The sequence below is a fragment of the Podarcis liolepis genome (assembly GCF_965112155.1).
Source record: "Podarcis liolepis genome assembly, chromosome: 15".
NCBI classification, from domain to species: Eukaryota; Metazoa; Chordata; class Lepidosauria; order Squamata; family Lacertidae; genus Podarcis; species Podarcis liolepis.
The window spans coordinates 15,519,469-15,541,489 of record NC_139566.1 but is presented as its reverse complement, the minus strand read 5'-3'; the positions used below and the strand labels follow the sequence as shown (position 1 = coordinate 15,541,489).

General features: G+C 48.8%; 2 protein-coding genes across 4 annotated transcripts in view; one reads left to right on the top strand and one right to left on the bottom strand.

Moving 5' to 3' along the window:
- The window catches only part of DRAP1 (DR1 associated protein 1), a 15,527-nt gene extending 12,122 nt beyond the window's left edge, over positions 1–3,405 (top strand). For both annotated transcript variants that reach the window (XM_083478006.1, XM_083478005.1), the window contains 3 exons: positions 8–95; positions 1,422–1,510; positions 2,020–3,405. In XM_083478006.1, the coding sequence (XP_083334132.1) occupies positions 8–95; positions 1,422–1,510; positions 2,020–2,167 (325 nt within the window). In that variant the 3' untranslated portion in view covers positions 2,168–3,405. The remainder of the gene's footprint in view (positions 1–7; positions 96–1,421; positions 1,511–2,019) is intronic.
- LOC310694661 (actin-related protein 2-like) lies at positions 2,490–22,021 on the bottom strand. Of its 2 annotated transcripts, none has more exons than XM_083477989.1 (9): positions 21,789–22,021; positions 14,329–14,439; positions 12,223–12,438; positions 11,534–11,606; positions 9,193–9,329; positions 7,577–7,726; positions 6,641–6,786; positions 5,171–5,303; positions 2,490–4,984 (listed from the first exon to the last, which is right to left on the bottom strand). In XM_083477989.1, exons 1-9 carry the CDS (start codon positions 21,834–21,836, stop codon positions 4,814–4,816), a joined length of 1,185 nt encoding a protein of 394 aa, XP_083334115.1. In that variant the 5' UTR covers positions 21,837–22,021; the 3' UTR covers positions 2,490–4,813. The 2 variants fall into 2 exon arrangements, with proteins under 2 accessions (XP_083334115.1, XP_083334116.1); XM_083477990.1 differs by lacking the exon at positions 21,789–22,021 and adding an exon at positions 21,307–21,711.

The following is a 22,021-nucleotide window of genomic DNA, read 5'->3' as shown; positions in this document are numbered from 1 at the left end:
GGTTCAGGGGCCGGAAACCTGGCACTGGGCGAAAGAACGGCGGCCCAGGCAAAGGACGGGATCCGAAGCAGTCGGGCACAGACTCGGAGCAAGAGGTGGGCTGGCGTGGTTTTGAGTGTCTTCAGAAACTGAAACCCTCTTCTAATTGCAGTCCAGAAACACTTTTTTAAAAGTTAATTAACCATCTGACCCTGTTTTTCCTCCTCCTTTCTTTTTCTTTTCTCATCCCGCCTCCCTCCCTCCTTTAAATGAAATCCTGAAGAACCACAGAAAAATGCGGGCCGTATGGGCGCCTGCAGGATTTTTTTCGGGTGGAGTAAACCACAGAGAGGACGAAGCAGGTCATCCAGGGAGGGGGATCAACTGTATCGTCATCCCCCTTGGTGGATGCCCATGTACGGTCTCTTGACCCACTTTCGGTTTCTGTTTGTGCGAACAGAAACCCAAAGCGGCTTCTGTTCATCTTCCTTCCCCCTGGTGGTTTTGCTTGGAAAAACCACCCTCTTGGTTCGGCCCCTTCCTTTTCTGCTATCTATAGATGGTTAACTTTTTTGGAGCCACCCTTGCCTCATCTCAGCGGTGATTCTTCACAGGGGGGTGAAGTTGTGGCCTCCCCCCGCTTGCCACTGTGCTCACGACCCGTATGCTTCCCCTCTGGGCCTGCCAGGCCGCACTGCCCAGGAGGCGGCAGCAAGGCAGGCAGGCAGGGGCTGTTGTGCTGAGGCCTCCCTGCTCACTCACACTTGGGATGGGCAGCTGAGCAGGCCACAACCGCAAGGAGCGAGCTGAGCATAGCTCAATGGGTGGGCAGTGAGGCCTTGGCAAGTGCCCCACAATGCCATGCCCCGATTCCAGCCCAACTTCATCGGACATACACAGTTTATTCCTCAATATTCCACAACTGTCCAGCCTCCAAGCAGTGGGCTGAGGCAGTGATGTTGGTTGTATCCCAGGAGTGGGGAGCCTTTTTTCAGCCTAAGGGCCACATTCCTTTCTAGGCAGCCTCCCCGGGGCCACATCCAGCAATGGAGGTGAATCTTCCCTTTGTACAGTAGGCTAGTTTGCCTGCGCACATACAAACCCCTCTCCCCTCCTTCCAAGCAAGCAAGAGGATCCGGGTGTGGCCGGGGGGGGGAGGGTCCTGAGGGCTGGATGGAGAGGCTTAGGGGGGCCACGCTTGGCCCACAAGTCTCAGGTTCCCCGCTCCTGTTGTGTTCAGTGCACTGCCCTTGCACAGCAGTGTGAATCGGGTCTGCTGGGCTGGAAGCAGCCCAGGAAACACATTTCAGCTGCCTGCCTAGAAGGGCAAAAGAGGTGGCTGCAGGATCCAACTAGCTTGGTTGCTCCGAGTAAATTATAGGCTGGCATCAAGAGCATAGCATCGTTCCATGGTGACCCTTTTTTTTCTCCGGCCTGTGCAGGACGACTCTGAAGACAGCGAGAGCAACGGGGAGGAGGAAGTGTCCCACATCGCCCCTCCTCCTGTGCGACCTGCCACACATCTCTCCACGTAATATTTTCAGTGTGCTCCTGCTTATTGCATTTGGCCAGCAGTGTGTCAGGAACTGTGGTTGGGAGCTCTGCCCTTTTAGCCATCAAGCTGGGATTCAAGTGCTGTTGTCGGCTGCCTCAAAACTGTTGACGTCTGTGTGTTTTGGGGGCAGGGACCGGATGCCACTTTGCTATGGCCCCTTTCAATCCTGGCACCAGCCTTGGCTTAAAGTCTAGGCTGCTGTTATTTGTTCTCCTCACCAAAGAAACCCTGATCTGTTTCTGAGCCTAGAAGGGACAGGGACGACTTGCAGCCTTCCAGATATTCCTGGGCTCCCGACTCCCATCAGTCCTAACAAGCATGGCAAATGGTTGTGAGTGCTGGGAGTTGTAGTCCAACAGCGCCTGGAGGGCCACAGGCACACACCCACACACCCCAGGCCTGGAAAACATCTTCATCACCCCCAATCTATAGAAAAAGTACCTTGGCCTGCACACTAATCCGACCCCCTTTTTCTCCCCCTGCAGTGCTCCAACACCGTATCTACATTTCACTTCCCCACCGGTTCCCGCAATACCTCTGCCTGTCGCTGCACCAATGGGGACGGTGCCAGTTGTGCCCCCACCTGCGCCGCTTGCGCCAGCCCAGGAAGACGAGGAGGATTATGACTCCTAGCCCTAGTTCTGGTTTTTTGCTGTTGCCACTTTGGGGAGGGGTGGGGGGGAGGGGAGGGACAGAACAGGGTTTGAACGGGGCTGTTCTTAAATTTATTAAAAAACATGAAACTGTGGCAGGATGTGTGTGTGTTTTTTTGTTGTTGTTCTGCCCGCTTTTGCCCCCAGCCCCTCTTGCTACTTTGCTCCCTCCCCAGTGCTGAGATAAGCATCAGTGGTCCTTCACTCCCTGGTGCCCCAACGCCATCTCATGCCCCCAGTTGCCACCACCAGGTATTTAGCTGATTGTTCTTGTTGCTAAACAGAAAACCAGAGACATGGACAGTTTTGAAAAGCAGATCCGTTTTTTAAAAAAATCAAGCTTATTCCTCCCCCCCCCCCCAAATAATAATACCAAAACAAAATACCAAAAGAATTAGGAGGGTAACTTCTTGCACCTTCTCCTGAAGTTGATACAAAGAACAAAATTGGGGGGGGGGGGGAGGCCAGTATGGAGTGGACCCATCCATTCATCCTCACACCAAAAACAATCTTGTCTTCTCCTGCTCTGGAGTGTAGGACCCGAACCAATGGCTTCAAGTTACAAGGAAGAAGATTCCGACTCAAGATCAGGAGGAAATTTCTGACAATAAGAGCTGTTTTGACAGTGGAACGGACACCCTCCGGAGGTGGTGGACTTTCCTTCCTCGGAGGTTTTTAAGCAGAGGTTAGGTGGCCATCTGTCATGGATGCTTTAGCTGAGATTCCTGCATTGCAGGGAGTTGGACTAGATGACCACAGGGGTCCCTTCCAACTCTACTATTCTATGATTCTATGAGTGTGCAAAGTGGGGGAACACTCTGTCTCCTCCTGGCATAGAGAGAGAGGAGACCTTTCTGGTTGGGGGCAGGGAACAGGCAGATAATGCCCAACTGCCTGGGCATTTATAAGCTGGCAAGCAAGTTTTAGTTGTCCTATAACTACAACAGGGGGTCCCAACCCCAAGTGAACCAGGTTGTCTCTTCATCGCCTCCTACCCCACTTTTAGGAAACAAATATTTGGGACTGCCTGAGGAGAAAGAGAAGGGCAGGATATGGCAGTGATGGGGAATAATACTTTGGGATAAAATTGGCAGCTTCCTTTATTTCACTCCCCTCCCTCCTTCCCCAAATTTGGTGGAGCAACTACGCCTTCCATAGGAGCACGAAGGCCATAAACTGAACAGGAGCTCCTTCCCCGCCCCAAAGCCCATGGAATTTTTTAAAAAACAAAACAAGTGAATTTCTTAAGGGGAGCTCTCAATTGTCCCTTTGCAAGCGGAACTTGCTGTCAGCAGCAACAGTCATCTGATTGATGCTGGCAGTCAGCCAAGCACACACAGCACCTTGCAGACTCCGGCAGCCAGCTGATTGGCGCCTGCAAAGTGCGGGGTCTTTGCCAGCAGTTTTGATTTCAACTCGTATGGGCAAAGGAAAATGGGTGGTGTGATGTTGGGGCCCCAGAGAAGAAAGAAGGATCCAGCGCACCAATGTATTAGAGCAGGCATGGCCAAACTTGGCCCTCCAGCTGTTTTGAGACTACAATTCCCATAATCCCTGACCACTGGTCCTGTTAGATAGGGATGATGGGAGTTGTAGTCCCAAAACAGCAGGCGGGCCAAGTTTGGCCATGCCTGTATTAGAGGATGCTAGCTCAAACAGCAAAGCTGCTTTGCAGGCCAGCAATGGGAGACCCTTACCCAGCACCCTCATGGCACCATATTGAATACTGATCTATTGCTGTCTCTGCCCCCCTGCCCTCGCTTGATCTACCCTCACCAATGAAAGGAGTGTTGCTGAATATGGAAACAAGTCAGAAACAATTGTGGTGTGCATGTTCCATCACTGAAGCCTACAACTGGTGTGTGTGTGAGAGAGAGAGAGGGTGGGGGGTGTCACTGCCCTTACACAATCCTAAAATCGTAGCCACTTGAAAGAGTAGTCTTTAGAAAACTCAGAATACACAAGTAAAATAGATTTCTCCTTATAATTATTCTCTGGCTTGGTAATGAAGCCAAAGCTGTGCAGTTCAGCTACACTTGAGGGAAGACGACAGCATGGGAAAGGAATGAGATGTGAGATGTTTGCAGGGAGCAGAGGGAAAGCGATGACTTAGGCCAGCAGTCAAGTGCTGCCGCCCCCCACCCTGCCAAACTCTCCCTGATCCCATGCTTAAGCATATGATCTCACAGCCACGAGGTCTGGACCCTTGCTTCCTTTCCATTAAAGCGAAAGAAGGGAGGATGGGAATGGATGGATTTCCCTGAGCAAACATTTGCAGCATGTGCTGCACAGGAGATAATGTGGAGTGTGAAACTTGCAAGAGGTGGAGAATACTGACCTTTGGCCCCTAAACATGTGCGTCCCCCACCCCACTGTGGGTGGGGAGAAGCTCTTTCCTGTGTGGTGGGGCTTGCTCCTGTAAGCTCCATGAGGACAATGAACTTGGGAAAGCAAGGAAGACAATAACTAGATGCTTGGAATGCTTCTCCTATTTCCCCCAAACGGGATATTTGTTTAAAAAAAGATATTTCACTGACCCACCCACATCCTGCACAGTGGTGGCTCAACAGAATAAGAAATTGGGCTGGAATGCATCAGGGCAAGGGAAATGGAAAGAGGGGTGGTCCTATCGCACAGTCACCCCCAACTTCTCCAAGATGCGGACCCCCTTCTCGAGATATTCAGACCGTTGCAGCCAAAAGGTATCCTTGTCTTTCATGATGTCTGCAAGCACTGCCCCTCCCAAGAAGACCATGTGCTTCCGGCGGGGAGGGTCCTCAATGCGAATCTTGAATTTCTGAAAGAAAGAGAAATAAGGGGGGGGGGGGTTAAAAGGAAAGCAAAGAGTAAGGAACCTGCCACCTCCACTCACTGTTGTGTCTCTCCCCAGTTTGACTAGATCCCTCCTCCCCTCGGAGAGGCCACTAGGGGGCAGCAGCTCCACACCCCATTACAGCACCCCCCAAACAACCCCCCAACTCACCGATAACTTTTCCACATCCCCCTTCAGCACCCGTTCCAGGTACAGCTGTTTGATCTCACGCTCCAGGCGGGAAGGCAGTCCTGGGTACATGGTGGAACCCCCAGAAAGCACAATGTGTTTGTAAAACTCAGCCCTATGATAATATAAAAGGGGGGGGGGTTAGAGGAGAACCGTAATGCTTTTATATCTAGGAAGAGGGGAGAAAGAGACAGTCACAGCCGGCCGGGTCCCCACTGAAATTTCTCACTAGAGCAAGCTGGTGATTGAGGAAAGCCGCCTCTGCCCATCTGTCATAGAGAGAACAAGTGGGGACCTGCAGCAAAATGTTGCAGTGCAGAGTGCTCCTCTTCACTGAGACCAATTTACAGCCATGCCCTTTCTCAGGAGATTCCATTCCTTCCCCCCTCCCTGTTTTCTTTGCCAAATGACTCAAATTCCTGTTCAAGGTTGCAGTTAGCCGCCCATATCCTTTCCCACCATACAATCAGTCAGTATTCTGTCCCTACTAAACATGCTTAAGTCCTTCATGGGGCTATTAGGAGTTCTCCCACCCACACCTTTAAGGCCTTTGTCCAAAAGGGTCCCCCCTGCCCTTTGTACTTCTGAATTTCTGAGGATTTTCCCAAACAGATACCTCCCCCCAAGTGCATGCAGGGGACTGTTTTGTCTACCACATGCAACGACATGTACAGTCTGAACATCAGGAGAAGTTGTTGTTGGCAGCTGTCTGTCTCGAGACAACGGAGTGCGCCTCCGGGGGTGAAGTCAAACCACTGCATTAGCAGCACCACAGTGACCTCCCCGGGGCACAAAGCTTGGGCAGAGCGTATGGAGGTCCTGGGCTGTCCAGGCAACAAGGCCACCTTCTCAGCCTCTCTGATGTGGTCCAAAGGAGGTAGAGCAAGATGTTTGGCCCCAGCCTGGCTGCGGGAGTTGCTGGAAGGAGGCATACAAGGCGCCATCCGACTGTCTCAGGGACTCCACTCTGGATTTGTGTAGGATTTACTCTTTAGCCTTTTCTTCTCCAGAAGAAGAAGAGGAGGAGTTTGGATTTGATATCCCGTTTTATCACTACCCTAAGGAGTCTCAAAGCGGCTAACATTCTCCTTTCCCTTCCTCCCCCACCACAAACACTCTGTGAGGTGAGTGGGGCTGAGAGACTTCAGAGAAGTGTGACTGGCCCAAGGTCACCCAGCAGCTGCATGTGGAGGAGCGGGGAATCGAACCCGGTTCACCAGATTACGAGTCCACCGCTCTTAACCACTACACCACACTGAGGGACCAGAAGAGGTCCCTCAAGAGAGTGGAGGCTTAGGATCAGAGTTTTCCTTCTCTTAGATGGGCTACCTTCCCAGGCTGACAAGCCCCATCACCCACATTCGGGTCAATTCAGAAACATATTCCTAAAGTCTGTCCCACGTTAACCTCTAGAGATGCCCCCCACATCCTCCTGGGCAACGCCCCCCTCACCGGGTGTCGATATCTGCTGCCTGGATGGTGTTGAAGAGGAGCTCAGCCACACCAACTCCTTCCACGTTGATGAGATGGGGCTGGAACAGGGCCTCAGGGGCCTCAAAGCGCTCGCCCCCGACTTTGATCACCCGCCCATCCGGAAGCTGTGGGGGCGAAACAAGAAAGGGTGACACTAGTAGGCTGTGGGGCATGCCCCCCTCCTCTGCCTTCCAGCCAGGGGAAAAAAGAGACATGAGCAGAGACCAAAGACACATTCCAGCCAGGCAAAAACATTCATGATAGTCATGATAAGGCTATCTGTGGCTATATACAACTTTTCCAGGATCAAGGGCAATGGAAGCTATTCATTACCAAAGGATATAATGGCTTAAAAATTTACCGGGGTCAAAAGCTACCCAAAAGAACTGCTTTGTTCTCCAAATGATAATGGCCATCCCATTTTTAGAATTGAGTCTCACGTACTCTAATAATAATAATAATAATAATAATAATAATAATAATATTTATACCCCTTCCACTCTAGCTAAGGGTGTTGGTTTCATGACACAATGAAAATGAAATCCAGTTCAAAGGAGAAATTACTGCAGGAGGAAGACCTGACCCAAGAGAAGGAACTGCAAGAGCATATGAGATACCCTAAGCTCAAATGAAAATTGTGCAGAGACGTGCACGAGGGTGGCAGGCATGGGGCAACTCACAGGCAGGCAGCCCTTAAACTGTGGAATTCTCTCCCGAACAGAGATGGGTCAGACACACTCGTTCTACAGTTTTTGTAGCATGCTGAGATGCATTGAGATGCATCCTTTTAACTCATTTAAACTGGTTGCAATATTTTATACAGTTAACATTCTTGTAACTCATCCTAGGGCTCTTATGGTGAAGGACAGGCAAGAAATCCCGCCAACAGTAATTAATAATTCAGCTAATAATTACCGTATAGGACTCCACGAGCACGGTCGTCTCTTGAGCTAGCTTTTGCTCCTGCTCAATGTTGTAGCCGACGTAGCACAGCTTCTCCTTCATCATCCTGACCGTCTCAAAGTCAGCCGAGTGGTTAAAGGCATATCCACGCAGCAACAAGAGCTGTCAAAGCAGGGAGACAATGGGCAAAGCCCAAAACCATCAGTTGCATTGTATCAGCTGTCATTGCTAATGGCTTCCACCCACCCCTTGCAAAGCATCCTGGGAATATTTCATGGCGAAGGTGCTGAAAAGCTTCTGTCAAGGATTGCTAAGCGCGCACACACTCACCCCTGAAGCACTCTGCCCACCTCACATTCCTAGAAACTAAATAAATAAATGGGGCGTATTTACTTGCCTTCTTGAGAGAGGGTGGAGGCACATACACACACCCCACAAAAGTATAGGCACAGCCTCTGTGTAACAAACACACAATTCTAAACCTATCTTTTTCCAGCAAGGAAGGTGTTCAAGAAGGAAAGTGTTGATAACAAGAAGGCAAAGGTTTCTGTACTTAGGAAATAATGGTCTCTGACACTGTCAATTCGTAACACACTCCATTATAGTTAAATTAGTCAAGTTAGGAGAAATAGAAACAAAACTAGGCCAGTGTGAAAGATGGGGGGGAGTAAAACTAAGCAGGCAATGCACCTCCCCACCCCTGGCCAAAAAAGCCAACAACACCCCACCCAGCCCAGTGAGATTTGGGCATGCTCAATAGCCACAAAATGCCAGTTGCAAAAGAAAAATGGGAGGAAATGGAAAAGGAAGAGGGGTTGGAAGGATCCACTTTCCAATGAAGATAAACAAAGATCCACACTTTTGGAGAACTGTGTTCACTATTAGTATATAGGATAGCTAGAAATATAAAACCTCCACACAGAGAGGCAGCAGAGAAGTACAGCTCCCGCCAATAGCATACTCATAGTAGTGAGTGCCAACAAAATTGGCACCATATAGAATTGAAGAGTTGGAACTATGAGGATCCTCTAGTTTTCCAAACTTTCCATGTTGGCGACACACTTTTTAGATGTGCATCTTTTTGTGACACAGTAGTTCCGTTTTACTAGCAAACCGGAGGTTAAGCAAACCCCTTTCCAGCCACAAGCAGAGTGCTGGGAGTGTTCACGCAAAACACCTACAGACTGCAGCCGACACACGTGGCGTGACACAGTTTAGAAAGCTCTGATCTAGTCCAACCCCCCCTACAAGGGCCCAAGGGGGAAGCAGGTTTTTGAAATACAAAAACAACAGGAGGAGGACTGAGCATGTCTGTAGCTGTGGAATGTTAAGTACTGGCTGCAAATGGAACATGATGGGTGGTGTGTTTGTGTGAAATGGCCTAGCTTATATTAGTACGCCGGTGGGGGAATCCTGGAGGGCTGATGTTCTGAACAGGAGCACCTCCTGTTAGGAGGTGAGGTTACACAGCAGTATTTTGATACAGTCGCGCCCTACTTGCTGATACACAGGTGCTCCAGCTTCACGAAAGGGTTTCAGCAGATCCTGCTCACTCATTTCTTTGATGCCCTATGTAGCATCCCCCCACCTAGGGGAAGAAAGCCAGCGACGGCCTCTGCAGCCCTCACCTTGATGAGGTAGCGTGTGATGTCACGCCCCGCTATGTCCAGCCGACGGGTGAGGTGGGGCAAGGAGAAGCCCTCGTAGACTGGGCAGATGTGGGTGACACCATCCCCAGAGTCTACCACCACGCCTGTGAGAAGGCCTGAAAAAAGGTTTTCATATTAATTATGGCAACAGACTGTTTCAGTAGCATTTTCAAAGTGTACAAACCTCTTCACACAGTGTGTGTGTATCCAATTTTTACAACAACCCTGCAAGGTGGCCATCAAAGAGAATTACAGTGGTACCTCGGGTTAAGTACTTAATTCGTTCTGGAGGTCCGTTCTTAACCTGAAACTGTTCTTAACCTGAAGCACCACTTTAGCTAATGGGGCCTTCTGCTGCCACTGCGCTGCCGGAGCACAATTTCTGTTCTTATCCTGAAGCAAAGTTCTTAACCTGAAGCTCTATTTCTGTAACCTGAAGCATATGTAACCTGAAGCGTATGTAACCCGAGGTACCACTGTATTATCCCCAAGCTTCAGAGAGAAGGCCAAAGCTGAGATAATTTTAGATTGCCTAAGGCCACCTTTGGAGTTCATGGAAGAGGCAAGAATTGAACCGGTGTGTGTGTGTGTGTGTGTGTGTGTGTGTGTGTGTGTGTGTGAGAAACAAAAGTCTAAGCAGGAATCGAAATATGTACTGGCCTGAAGACAAGCCAGCTGACCTTGCCAGCCAATCAAGACACACCCAGCTCTATAAAACCATTTCGTTCCGCAGTCTCTTTGCACTGAATGGCAATGCAGACTCTTGGTATTACAATTTATCTTTAAATATACGTATATTAATATGTTAAGCATCATTTTTCCCTAGATAAATATATTACTAATTATCTCTAAAATCTCAGCTTTAAATGTTTAAATGTTTGCTTGAAAAAATATATAAATATGTATACATTAATTTCCTATATAGCAGCAAACAATTTGACTTTAAATCTGTTGTATCTATTTTTTTATATATACACAACAATCTTGTCTAATGCCCTAACTAGCCAGGCTTCACACACTGACATGGGGGTGGGGGGAACCCCAGCAGCCTCCTCCCCTGGGCCTGCCCAGATACCAGAATTTCTTTTATTTGAAGAGTTGGCAGCATTTGCTAACTGCAGCGCGAACTCTGCTAGCAAAACCTTTGAAAACAGCTTGCAAGCCAACAACAGATCGACAGAAGAAAAGGATCTGGAACATTGTGGTCATGAATAAAATCACCAGTTACAAACTGTTATGGGGAGGGAAAGTACACTCAGTGCAGACTTTTCAAAGGAAGCTGGATACCAATGGGAACTGATACCAACCAGGTGAATGAGTGAGACAAATTTTCACTTCTAAAAGTGCTTCTTGCTAGGGGCTTATATTGCAATCTCAGCAGCCTTTGTATGCAGTTTTATATGGGGTCCACACAACATCATCATCAACATGCCAGCCCATACTTTCATTAAATTAAATGTCATAGTTCAGTGGTAGTGTGCAGGCTGTTCATGTATAACGCCCAGATTCAATCCCCAATGACATCTCTCCCAGTCTCCTACCTGAAACACCCAGAGAGCTGATGTCCATTGCAGACAACATTGATTTAGATCATGGGTAGGCAAACTAAGGCCCAGGGGCCGGATCTGGCCCAATCACTTTCTAAATCCAGCCCGTGGACAGTCTGGGAATCACCGTGTTTTTACATGAGTAGAATATGTCATTTTATTTAAAATGCATCTCTGGGTTATTTGTGGGGCATAGGAATTTGTTCATTCCCCCTCCCCCAAAAAAAATTTCCTATGCCCCACAAATAACCCAGAGATGCATTTTAAATAAAAGCACATTCTACTCATGTAAAAACACGCTAATTCCCGGAACATCCGCGGGCCAGATTGAGAAGGCGATTGGGCCGGATCTGGGCCCCGAGCCTTAGTTTGCCTACCCATGTTCTAGAGCAACAGAACACTGTGACGAGTGCCAGAGCGCACAGAAATACCGTTTACCTTCCGGCCGCAGTGCTACCTATTTATTTACTTGCACTGGTGTGCTTTCCAACTGCTAAGTTGGCAGGAGCTGAGATAGAGCAACGGGAGCTCACTCCGTCGCGGGGATTTGAATTGCCGACCTTCTGATAGGCAAGCCCAAGAGGCTCTGTGGTTTAGACCACAGCGCCACCCGCATTCCCTTTATGATTAACAGGACACAGATTGGGAATTAATACAATGTCTCCCTTAAACAATAAAACATGTGGGTCTTCCAAAAGATTTAACATGCATTAATACCATACCATTGCTTAACTCCTGGCCTCTCCCATCACACACCCCAGCCTCCGACTTACCTTGGGCGTAGAGGGTCAGCACTGCCTGGATAGCGATATAGACTCCTTCAAACTGGTATGTCTCAAACATCACCTGTGTTGCAAGGGGAAATGGGCAATGAGCATTCGCTCTACAAGTCTCAGCCACCCCTAGAATTCCTGGCTATTCCGAAGTCCATACAGTGGTACCTCGGGTTACGTACGCTTCAGGTTACAGACGCTTCAGGTTACAGACTCCGCTAACCCAGAAATAGTACCTCAGGTTAAGAACTTTGCTTCAGGATGAGAACAGAAATCGTGCGGTGGCGGCACAGCGGCAGCGAGAGGCCCCATTTGCTAAAGTGGTGCTTCAGGTTAAGAACAGTTTCAGGTTAAGTACGGATCTCCGGAACGAATTAAGTACTTAACCTGAGGTACCACTGTATTTCAATAGCCGCCAAGACCAGCCCCACTTACAGAACACAAGTTACCCAACCTCTCCCCAGGTTTCCTTATTTTTTATATTATTATAAAGTATACAAGAGGACCCAGGACCCTGACTCAAGGAGCTTACAAAACTCTGCGGCCTATCTCGCTCCTGCCACAACAGATCCCATCACACTGATCCAGCCTCACATCTTGCAGGGACGGTTTGATGAACTCATTTCTCACACCCCTGCTCTGGGACCCCGGCTTCTCCAAAGCTCCTCTGCTAATAACATCCCACCTACCTCAATGATCTTCTCCCGGTTCTTGGTGGGGTTCATGGGGGGCTCGGTAAGCAGGATCTTGCAGTTGCGGGGGTCGACATTGAGCTTCTCGGGCCCAAAGGTGTAGTCCCACAAGTACTTCATGTCGTCCCAGTTGCGCACGATCCCGTTCTCCATGGGGTAGTTCACCTCCAGCATAGAGCGCAACTCGCTGGCTTCATCTCCCACCATGAGGTCCTGGCACGGGAAAGAGAAACAAAATTCAATTCTAACAACTTGGGGCCGGCTCACCTATGAGATCACCTTACCCCGCCCCCATGTGCCCACTCGACCGCGCCAATTGGTGGAATTGGCCCTGCCACAGGTGACACATAATATCCGCATTTGTAAGAACTCGATCGTTTGACGTGGCAGCGCCTGCAACTTGGGAATTCCCTGCCTATTGAGAGGAAGCAGGAACCTTCCATGTACTCTTTTCAGACCTGCTAAAGACGTTTTTGTTTAGTCAGGCCTATCCAGACACCTAGAAAGATGAGGTAATCTTAATCTATTTTAGTGTTTTGTATGTTTTTGTATGTTTTTGTATGTTTTTGTATGTTTTTGTATGTTTTAGTGTTTTGTATGTTTTGTATGTTAAGTATGTTAATCTGTTTTAGTGTTTTGTATGTTTTTTGTTTTGTATGTTTTAAAGTATGCTTGTCATTTTTTCTTGATTTTGCTGCTTTTCTTGATTTTGCTGCTTTTTACAATCAAGTGGCATATAAAGTTAAATAAATAAATAAATAAATAAATAGTTATGCTGCTGGGCTACAGCTATACACCTGCGTGTGCAATACATGAGCCCCCATGCCATGTCATCACAGAGCATAATCAGCCTTCAGATCATGGCCAAAACTTGGGCTCCCTTCACACAAACAGGTATCAAACTCCAACTAACAGTGTGGAGTTAGATTGTTGGACTATATAAACAAGCATACAAACCCTCAGGGTGACTTTAACTCCAATACTGTTCTTGCAGTGGGTGAGTTATATGCCACTTCCGCCAGCTGTAGTAACTGTAGTTACACATACTCTCAGGAGTGCTAAAAATTCTATATTCGAAGCTTCCAGGGCCTCTCAGTAACTTTATGGCAGGGCTGGGGAACATTTTTTTCCAATGGAGGGCCTGCAGGCTTTCTAAGCACTCTGCAATTGCTCAGCTGTTTCTTTTTTTCTCTCTTTTAAAAAAATAGTTTTTATTGGCAGGGGGTTGTGTTACAAAGCAAACAGATAAACAGGGAAGTTACATCTATTGTCTTGACTTTCAATTCTTAAGTCTTTTTCGCAAGATCGTTTACGTTTGGTTCAAAACATTTTTGTCATCGACATCTTGCAGTTGGGGGCAAAGGGAGGGGGAGATGGACTGGGGAAATTGTTCTTTCATTCTATTGCCTGTTCTTAGTATAGGGGGGTGTTGTGTCAGCATCACATTTGTGTATTTATTTATTTATTTTTATTGATATTGTGAGAGGTTAGGGGTTCCCAAGCTTGGTTGGTTGTGTTTAGTTGATTGCGGTGTGGTTCATTTGTGTGAGGGAGGAAGGCTAGGTTGTTGGGTCAGGTGAGCCGTATTGATTTGTATGCAGTTGGAGGGGATAGTGTCGCGTATGTAATAAAGGGGAACCACACTGAGGTCCTTGTCCTCGTGCTAGTTTGAGTTTGTTGGTTAACTTTTCTAGTAACTTTCCCGTTATTTTTTGGTACCAGTGGTCTATGTTCACACCTGATAGGTCCTTCCAGTGTCTAGTTCTGATATTTCTACCTGCTGAGAGTAAGTGACTTATGAGTTCCTTGTGTGTGTATGTTGTTGTCCTGGGAGATATTTAATAAGGCAAGTTCTTACACAGCTGCTTCTCTACCTCTTGCAAACACATGAGACAGAAGAGGAAGCAATACCTAGAGCAGAAGCCTAGAGAGCAAGAGTGGGTCCCTAACATCTGAAATGCTGAGGGCCACATGAAATTAGGCTGAGGGCCATTGGTTCCCCACCTTATCCATTACAGAATAAAAAACAGCCCTCCACCCCCAACCGCATTTGACTGGCCTCACCACACACACCGAGATCTGAGGCCCACAGATGCTACTCACCTTGATCTCAATGTTGCCAACTTTGGCGGTGGAGCGGATGATAGGGCGGCCCACCAGAGCTGGGAAGATGTGCTCCGGGAAGTTTGACCCAGCAAAGCCACATTTTACAAACTGCAGGGAAAACGGGGGGGGGGGGGAACAATGGTTGAGAGTAATTCAAGCATGGAAGAATGACACAGTGGGTAGGGGAGCCAGGGATGTAGGAAAAGGGTTGGTTCTATAGGACTCCTTTGTGAGCATTATTTATTTAAGTTCATTCTTACAACAACCTTGTGAGGGAGGTCAGTAGTATTACCATCACCGTAATGTATTTGGGAGTGCAAAGGTGGCTTCCTTAAGGCTGGCTTATGATGCAAATAAGCAGCAACCACAATTTTCAAACTGGGGACTTTGCGGTTCCACTATTCTGCCTCTCTGCGTTGCCAATACTTCTGCTGCCTCCGAGTTCTAGGATTATCAGAGATGGAGCAAAACTTATCTCTATCAGTTTTCTACACACTACACTCCAGAATGCATTTTTCCTTGTAGCCCTTTATTTTTAAAGTGTTGTTCACACACACACCCCAACTCACAGGGACATTGCTCCATTCCCTTGGTAATTTTTGCGTTTTTCATAGCCTAACAGCGGGGGTTTGAAGTAACTGCATTTTCTGAGCACCCCTTAAAACACAGTCTCATACACTATGCATTGCAGTAATCTAACCTGGAAGCTACCAAGCTTCATACTCATCCAAAGTTACTGGCAAAACTGACACGGCACCAAGCCCATTTCCCACGCAACTAGCAAAAGGATCACAATCCAAAGAACTTCCCGAAGGGAAATCTTTAATGGAACAGGGCAAGTTTATATGAGTGTTGGAGATATGCATCAGTCCTAGCCAGCATGGCCAACAGTCATCGAATCATAGAACTGTAGGGCAATCCAGGAATGTCTGAAAAAGAATCCTTGACAGATGGCCATCCCTCTGCTTAAAAACCTGTAATGAAACAGAGTCCACTACCTTCTGAGGTAGCCCATTCCACTGTTAAACAGCTCTTCCCATCAGAAAGTTCTCCCTAATGTTTAGTCAGAATCTCCTTTCTGGTAATTTAAAGCCATTGCTTTGAGTCCTACTGTCTAGAGCAGCAGGAAAGCATTGTAACAATGCTTCAGATATTTTATGCACCTTGTCCATGTCCTTGAGAATTACCAAGTGAAACCCATCAGACGCAACAGGACTAGACAATGTTCTAGGGTGGACACCTTCAGATTCATCTGCTGTAACAGCAAAGTGGTCCTTCTCTCTCTCCCCCCCCCCCCCCGTTTCCAATGTGCTTTCCGCAGCAGCTGTTTTTGCAAGGCACCCATAGTACTTTCTCAAAATCCCAGTTGTGCCCACTGGCCCCCAAAGGTGGCCAACCCCTGGTTTAAAAGGGGGGGGGTATGTGTGTGTGCGAGAAAAGGCCAGCCTGAGAAGCTGCTCTGCTAGCCTGCTAAAGGCCTCTGGTTCTGGGCTGGGAAATGTGCCCTCAGACTAGACTGAGGAAACCAAACTGCAAAGGGGGAAGTGGAGAGGCAGGAAACGAAATGGCCAAATATGACTCACGGCAGAACAAACAGGCAACCGAGAAGGAAGTTGCTTGCACACCAAGAGCTCCAGAAATCTGCAGGCCCAAAACGAAGGGCGGGAGCATGGAGGCCTCTTTCTCCTGCTGAACTTTGCTACCAAAGGCTAGTACCTCTGGCTGCCATGGCAGCTCTCCTGAATCCATGCAGGCAACAATAATGAGCGGGGAAGGGCCGCAGCTGAGCAAAAGAGCACTTCTTTTGCAGGCAGAAAGCCTCAGGTTCAGTCTCCAGCATCTCCACATAGGGCTGGAAGAGCCCCCTGCATGAAACCCCAGAGATCTACTTCCAGTCACTGTAAATCAGGGGCCGCCAACCTGGCACCCATGGGCACAGTGACACTCACAAAAGCTTTCACTGGTGCCCCAGATTCTGAGCTTCCATTTTTATTTTTAAAGTAAGTATCTAGCCCTCCTAGGAAGTCATGGGACAAAATGTGCAGGTGCCTTTCTAAGTGATTTCCGTGAAATCAGGGTGTGGTGTAGCCACCTTCTATATTTCCCCTGCTACTGAGGAATGCCCCCATTGCTCTTAGACAGCAATTGTATGTGTGTGTGTGTGTCTGTGTGTAAAAAATCAATATTGCGCTATCTCCACAATCAGTGCCAGCAGGACACAGTTTACTTCCCTGCTGGTAAGCATAAGGTTGTTGGAGGTGGCTGCCTTTCTAATTTTGCGTTTTGCCACACTTCCCGTGGCAGCCATTTTGTGCTATGCCATGCCCGCTCCGCGGAAGCCATTTTGTGACAGGCGCCCCCTGCTCTCCCTCCAAAATTTGAAATGTGCTCACTTGTCCAAGAAGCAACTCCTGCTGTAGGCAAAACTGAACCAGATGGAATGAGGGAATGACTCAGTATAGGGCAGCTTCCTAAATTCCTGTTTCTATATTAACCTTTATGCAACTAATGGTTTGGCTGCTGAAATTTCTCAACCAGAAATTCAACACAGAAGCAGAAGGCTTTGTCAGAGGGTGGAGGCCAACCCTCCCACAGAGCATAGTCCTCATCCAGAGCATTACAGGTCCGACCCCCAGCATCACCATATAGGGCTGGGGAAGTTTCTGCACCTGGAACCCTGTAGAGACACTGCTACTCTGCATAGACAGCACTGAACTAGGTAGACCAATGGTCTGATTCTGTACAAGGCAGCAGCTTCTTATGAGACTTTTAATCTTATTAAAACATGGATTCGAGCCCCTTGTTGGGCAAGAGATTCCTGCTGCACTGACCCTTGTATCCGCTTCAACAGTTCTATGATTCTATTTTCCTATCTAAATCAGCCTATTATTCAAAACCATGAGGACTGGAATCTTACTCTTAGGGGAAGGCCCGTAGCTCATTGACAAGACCCCCTGTTTTTCCCAGGTTCAATTCCCTTTGGCATCTCCACATAGGGCTGTGGGACACCGCTGCCTAGAGAGCTGCTGCCAGTCAGTGTTGACAATACTGAGCTACATGGATCAATAGCCTGACTCAATATAAAGCAGAGCTCGCTACGTTTATAAACACTTCCCCTCCCCCTCTCTTTCTCTCTTATTTTCCGTTTAGAAATTAAAAACTGCCAGATCATGGAATAAGTAGGCTCCCTGCACACTGATCTCCCAGCCAGTTTCTTTTGAGTTATGTTCAGCAGGCGGGGGAATGAAGTGGGTTTGGGAACAAAAAAGCAATGGAAAGCTGAGAGGACATGTGGGGGTGGCTTTGTTACCCACAGGGCTTTGCTGCAAATCACCGACAAAGCTGCGTTGAGAGGCAACTTTTTCCAGATTACTGGAAAAGCTCAGTGCATGCGCAAGTGCGCACACCCTCCCAGCATGCTCCCCAAAGAACCTGTCATGTGTGCACACACACACACTTCTCAAAGGATGCATTGCTTTCCAAAAACCTTATATAGCCTCCTCAAGAGAACATTAATATACTGTGGACCTCAACCCAGGGCTGCTTATATCTCATGTCAAAGCACCAAATGTGGCCCTCCATGTCTCGCTATCTGGCCCTCAGAACTCTCTGTAGGCCACATCCATCACTGGCCCTGACTGGAAAGTGTCACTGAAACTAGCGTAGAAAACTAGTCGACAGCACAAAAGTATGGCCCACTTTTGTCTCTGGCCCTGCAGGCCAGTTGGTATGTGGCTTTCAGAAGATTTCCCAGAAGCCTAAGAATCTTGTCCATTGAACTGTCTGCTGTGTTATCCATGCCAGATAATCTTAATTTATGCTTAATCTTCCCGGTAAATCTGCATGTATGAAATCCCACAGGCACAAGGCAAGACAGAGAGATCTACAGGTCAGTCGGGTGTTGCCAGCAGCAAGACTGCAGCACGTGGAACGGCCCAAGAGAAAGGGGCTAAATCAGCCAGAGACCGGCCTTTTCTCCCAGGGATTTCAGGGTTATTTAAATCCGCCCTTCATTAGAAACTCAAGCACTGGAATCTTGCTTTCTGTTTGGTGGAAGCTCAGAGGTAGAGTGGGACACGGGTGGCGCTGTGGTCTAAACCACAGAGCCCAGGGCTTGCCAATCAGAAGGTTGGCGGTTCGAATCCCCGCAACAGGGTGCGCTCCCGTTGCTCAGTCCCTGCTGCTGCCAACCTAGCAGTTCGAAAGCACGTCAAAGTGCTAGTAGATAAATAGGTACCGCTCCGGTGGGAAGGTAAACGGCGTTTCCATGCGCTGCTCTGGTTCGCCAGAAGCGGCTTAGTCATGCTGGCCACATGACTCGGAAGCTGTACGCCGGCTCCCTCGGCCAATAAAGCGAGATGAGCGCCGCAACCCCAGAGTCGGTCACGACTGGACCTCATGGTCAGGGGTCCCTTTTTACCTTTACCAAGGTAGAGCAGCTGCTTACTAAGCTCAAAGTACAAAACACCTGCAGTTCAAAATTCAATCCCCAGCATCTACAGGTAAACTCTGGAGTGTCACTGCCAGTCAGTGCAGTGAACACCGAGAAAGACAGACCAGTCCGTTTCCTATGTATGCATATGGGTGTCATGACATGCTGGAAACTGATTAAAACCGTGGATGGAGAGAGCTGGAGTCACCGTCCTTACGGGTGTTCACAGCATTATCCCACACCCACTAAGTCAATTATTTAGTGGCCTTGCCATGTAACAACACTTGTGAAATATGCAGCTTAAAATTTTTGAAAATATAGCTGAGGAAGACCAAAGGTCTGTGGTAAGAGGACCAGGTTTTGCATGTGAAAGGCTCAATCCCTGGCATCTCCAGGTAGGAAATGTCCCTTGCTTGAAACCCTGGAGAGCTGCTGCCATTCAGTGCGGGCAGTATTGAACTAGATGGACCAAGGGCCTGACTCAGGACATGGCAGCTTCCTATGTTCCCCCTTGGACAGAAGTTCAACAGCACCTTGGGTAGACCATTTCTAGCACGATCATCCCCCTGAAATGTTTGGAAATCATAGAATTGTAGAGTCGGAAGGGACTAGTGTCATCTAGTCCAGTGTTTTTCAACCTTTTTTGGGCAAAGGCACACTTGTTTCATGAAAAAAAATCACGAGGCACACCACCACTGTGTGCGGAGAGGGAGATGTCAGAACCCCGCTGCTCTCTATGGGGAATCGGATGAGAGCGGACCGCCTGTCCGCTCTCATCTGATCCCATCCGATCTGATCCCCACCCAGGATGGATGGAAAATAGGGTGGACACAGTCCGGTGCCCGCCTAGTGGGCGAAAATTTGACTTTTTTTTAAATCTTTCGAATTTTTCAATTTTCCCCACGGCACACCAGGCAGTGTGCCGCGGAACAGTAGTTGAAAAACACTGATCTAGTCTAACCCCCTGCAATGCTGGAATACACGGGAATCGAACCTACAACCTTGGTATTGTCAGCACCATGTTCTAACCAAGGGAACTAACTCACAGGAGTATCTAGTCTTAAAACATTGCAACCACCTTTAGCTGGGGCTGATGGAAGTTGTATAGTTGGAACATCTGGCAGTCGCAGGTTGCTAGAGGCTGAATTACACCCTCCCCAGCTGGATCCCTTAGCCTAAGGCTCTACAGCTCTGATCTCCAAACTGTTTTTATTTTATTTTTAAGCCCTAAAAGACTTACAAACAAATTTGGAGAAGGGTATCTATGTGGACTTTCCCACAGCTGTGCAGTTCCCCAATGAATTTCCTGTGTATCTAACCCCCATCCCGCCATTAGGCCTAATTTCTGTATTAGTTTGTGGTCTACACTGTCTTGGTCATGTCGACAGAATGAAAGATGGCAGGATCTCCTATGGGGAGCTGGCTTCAGGCACCAGGCCCGTTGGCAGACCAGCTCTGAATTACAAAGATGTCTGCAAATGTGGCATGAAGGCTGACAACATCAATCCCGCCATGTGGGAATCCCTTGCAGATGACCGCAGTGCTGGAGACATACGGTCAAGCCATACATGCACAGCAGTGACCAGAGGAGGAATGACTGCTGGGAGGAGAGCAGAAGAGAAGAAACGCCCTGGGGCATCTGCAGCAGCACAACCGCATGTCTTCGTCTGCCCCAGCTGCAACAAAACATGTCTCTCCCCTGTCAGTCTGTACAGCCACAGCAGGCGCTGTAACTCTCCAACGGTTTGACTCCATCTCTGAAGGCACACTCCTCCATTGTCCCCCAAGACAGATGGATGCCGACCTTCCTCTTCTAGACTACTCCTTTCTCAACAGCTGGCAGCTCAGAGTTTGAATGTATGGCCTGCACTTAAATTTAAACTGAATTATAAAAATCGCAGCAACAACAACTGACTCCACTGAAAAGTATTTGTGTTTGGAGGAGCAAATGATAGTTGCGACCAAGACAAGGGCCACAATGGGTAACCTTTGATTTGGGGGGGGGGGTTCCCAAGCCAGAGACAAAAGTAAGCAGACCAACAAATGATAAATTTTACCTTTCTACAATAGTCTGGTTTTTAACACACACTCCTTTCTGTCCTTCATTCAGACAGGCAAGAGTCATTATCAAAGTTCATTCAAACCAGAAAAAGCACTCAATCAAGGCCCGCGAGGGGTGTGGCCTGGGGAGAGGCCTGAGGGCCGGACACAGAAGTTTACAGGGCCACATTAAACTCCTGGCTTAAGGGGTTAGAGATCTTCACATTCTGCTTTCACACAATAGGTCATTATGTCACAGTCACAGAATGAGGATCACAGACTCCAGGGTGAAATCCAGGTCCCTAATTGATCTGGCTGAGCTAATCCAGTCCTTTATCCCCCAAGGAGTACACTGGTTAAATGTGAAGCCCCTACCTGCATGGCCAAAGGTCAGCCATGCTGGGAGCTGTAGTTCAACAACACCCTGCCTAGAAGCTACACTCTTTCCCTGGAAGGCCACCAGCTTCATCTTTCCAGATGTATTTGGGGATGACCATACTCACTATTTTGCGACGAGGTGGTGGGCCCTACAAAACTCAAAAACGAATGCCCTCCTGGGGTTGGACAGCGATGTCTCCAGGGCGCTCTGCACGTCCCCAGAGGCGCTCTTGCTCTTTCATTTCATAATCTCGAGCGCTTTCCAAATCTGCACGAACGGCTACATGGTTGCAACAACCTCGCAAGGGAGGCAAGCCCCGATACCGTGGGTCAAAACCTTGATACTGCCCAAGGTTTCCCCGGGAGTTGCGGAAAGATCCGAGGCGAGCTCATCCCCGGCAGAGAAAGGGAGCTGGCTAAATCGGAACAAAGCCCCGATTGTCGGGCGCTCTCGGAGGCAACCCTGGGACACTCGGACGTGTTACACACACGCATTCGCACATCCACACGTTAGCCCCTTGGCACAGGCGGTGACGATGCCCCGCCGCGCCCACCCGCCACGCCCAGCTCCCTAGCACACTCTTTCCGCCAGCGCTTGCACGCTTACCCCGGTGCCGTTGTCACAAACCACCACGCGGCGGCCCTGGCTGTCCATGGCGGCGGCGGCGGCGAGTCGATGCCGCCTGCGGGTCGCGGGTTCGAGGCCGGCAGCGCCTTGTCAAGTCGCAGCAGCCGCCGCCCTCTCCGGCTTCGCCCAGCAGCAGGAAGCGCCGCCGCCCGGGTTCGGGGCAGGGCCAGCGCACGGAGCAGGCGCCGGAGCAGGGAGGGAGCCAAGCCCCG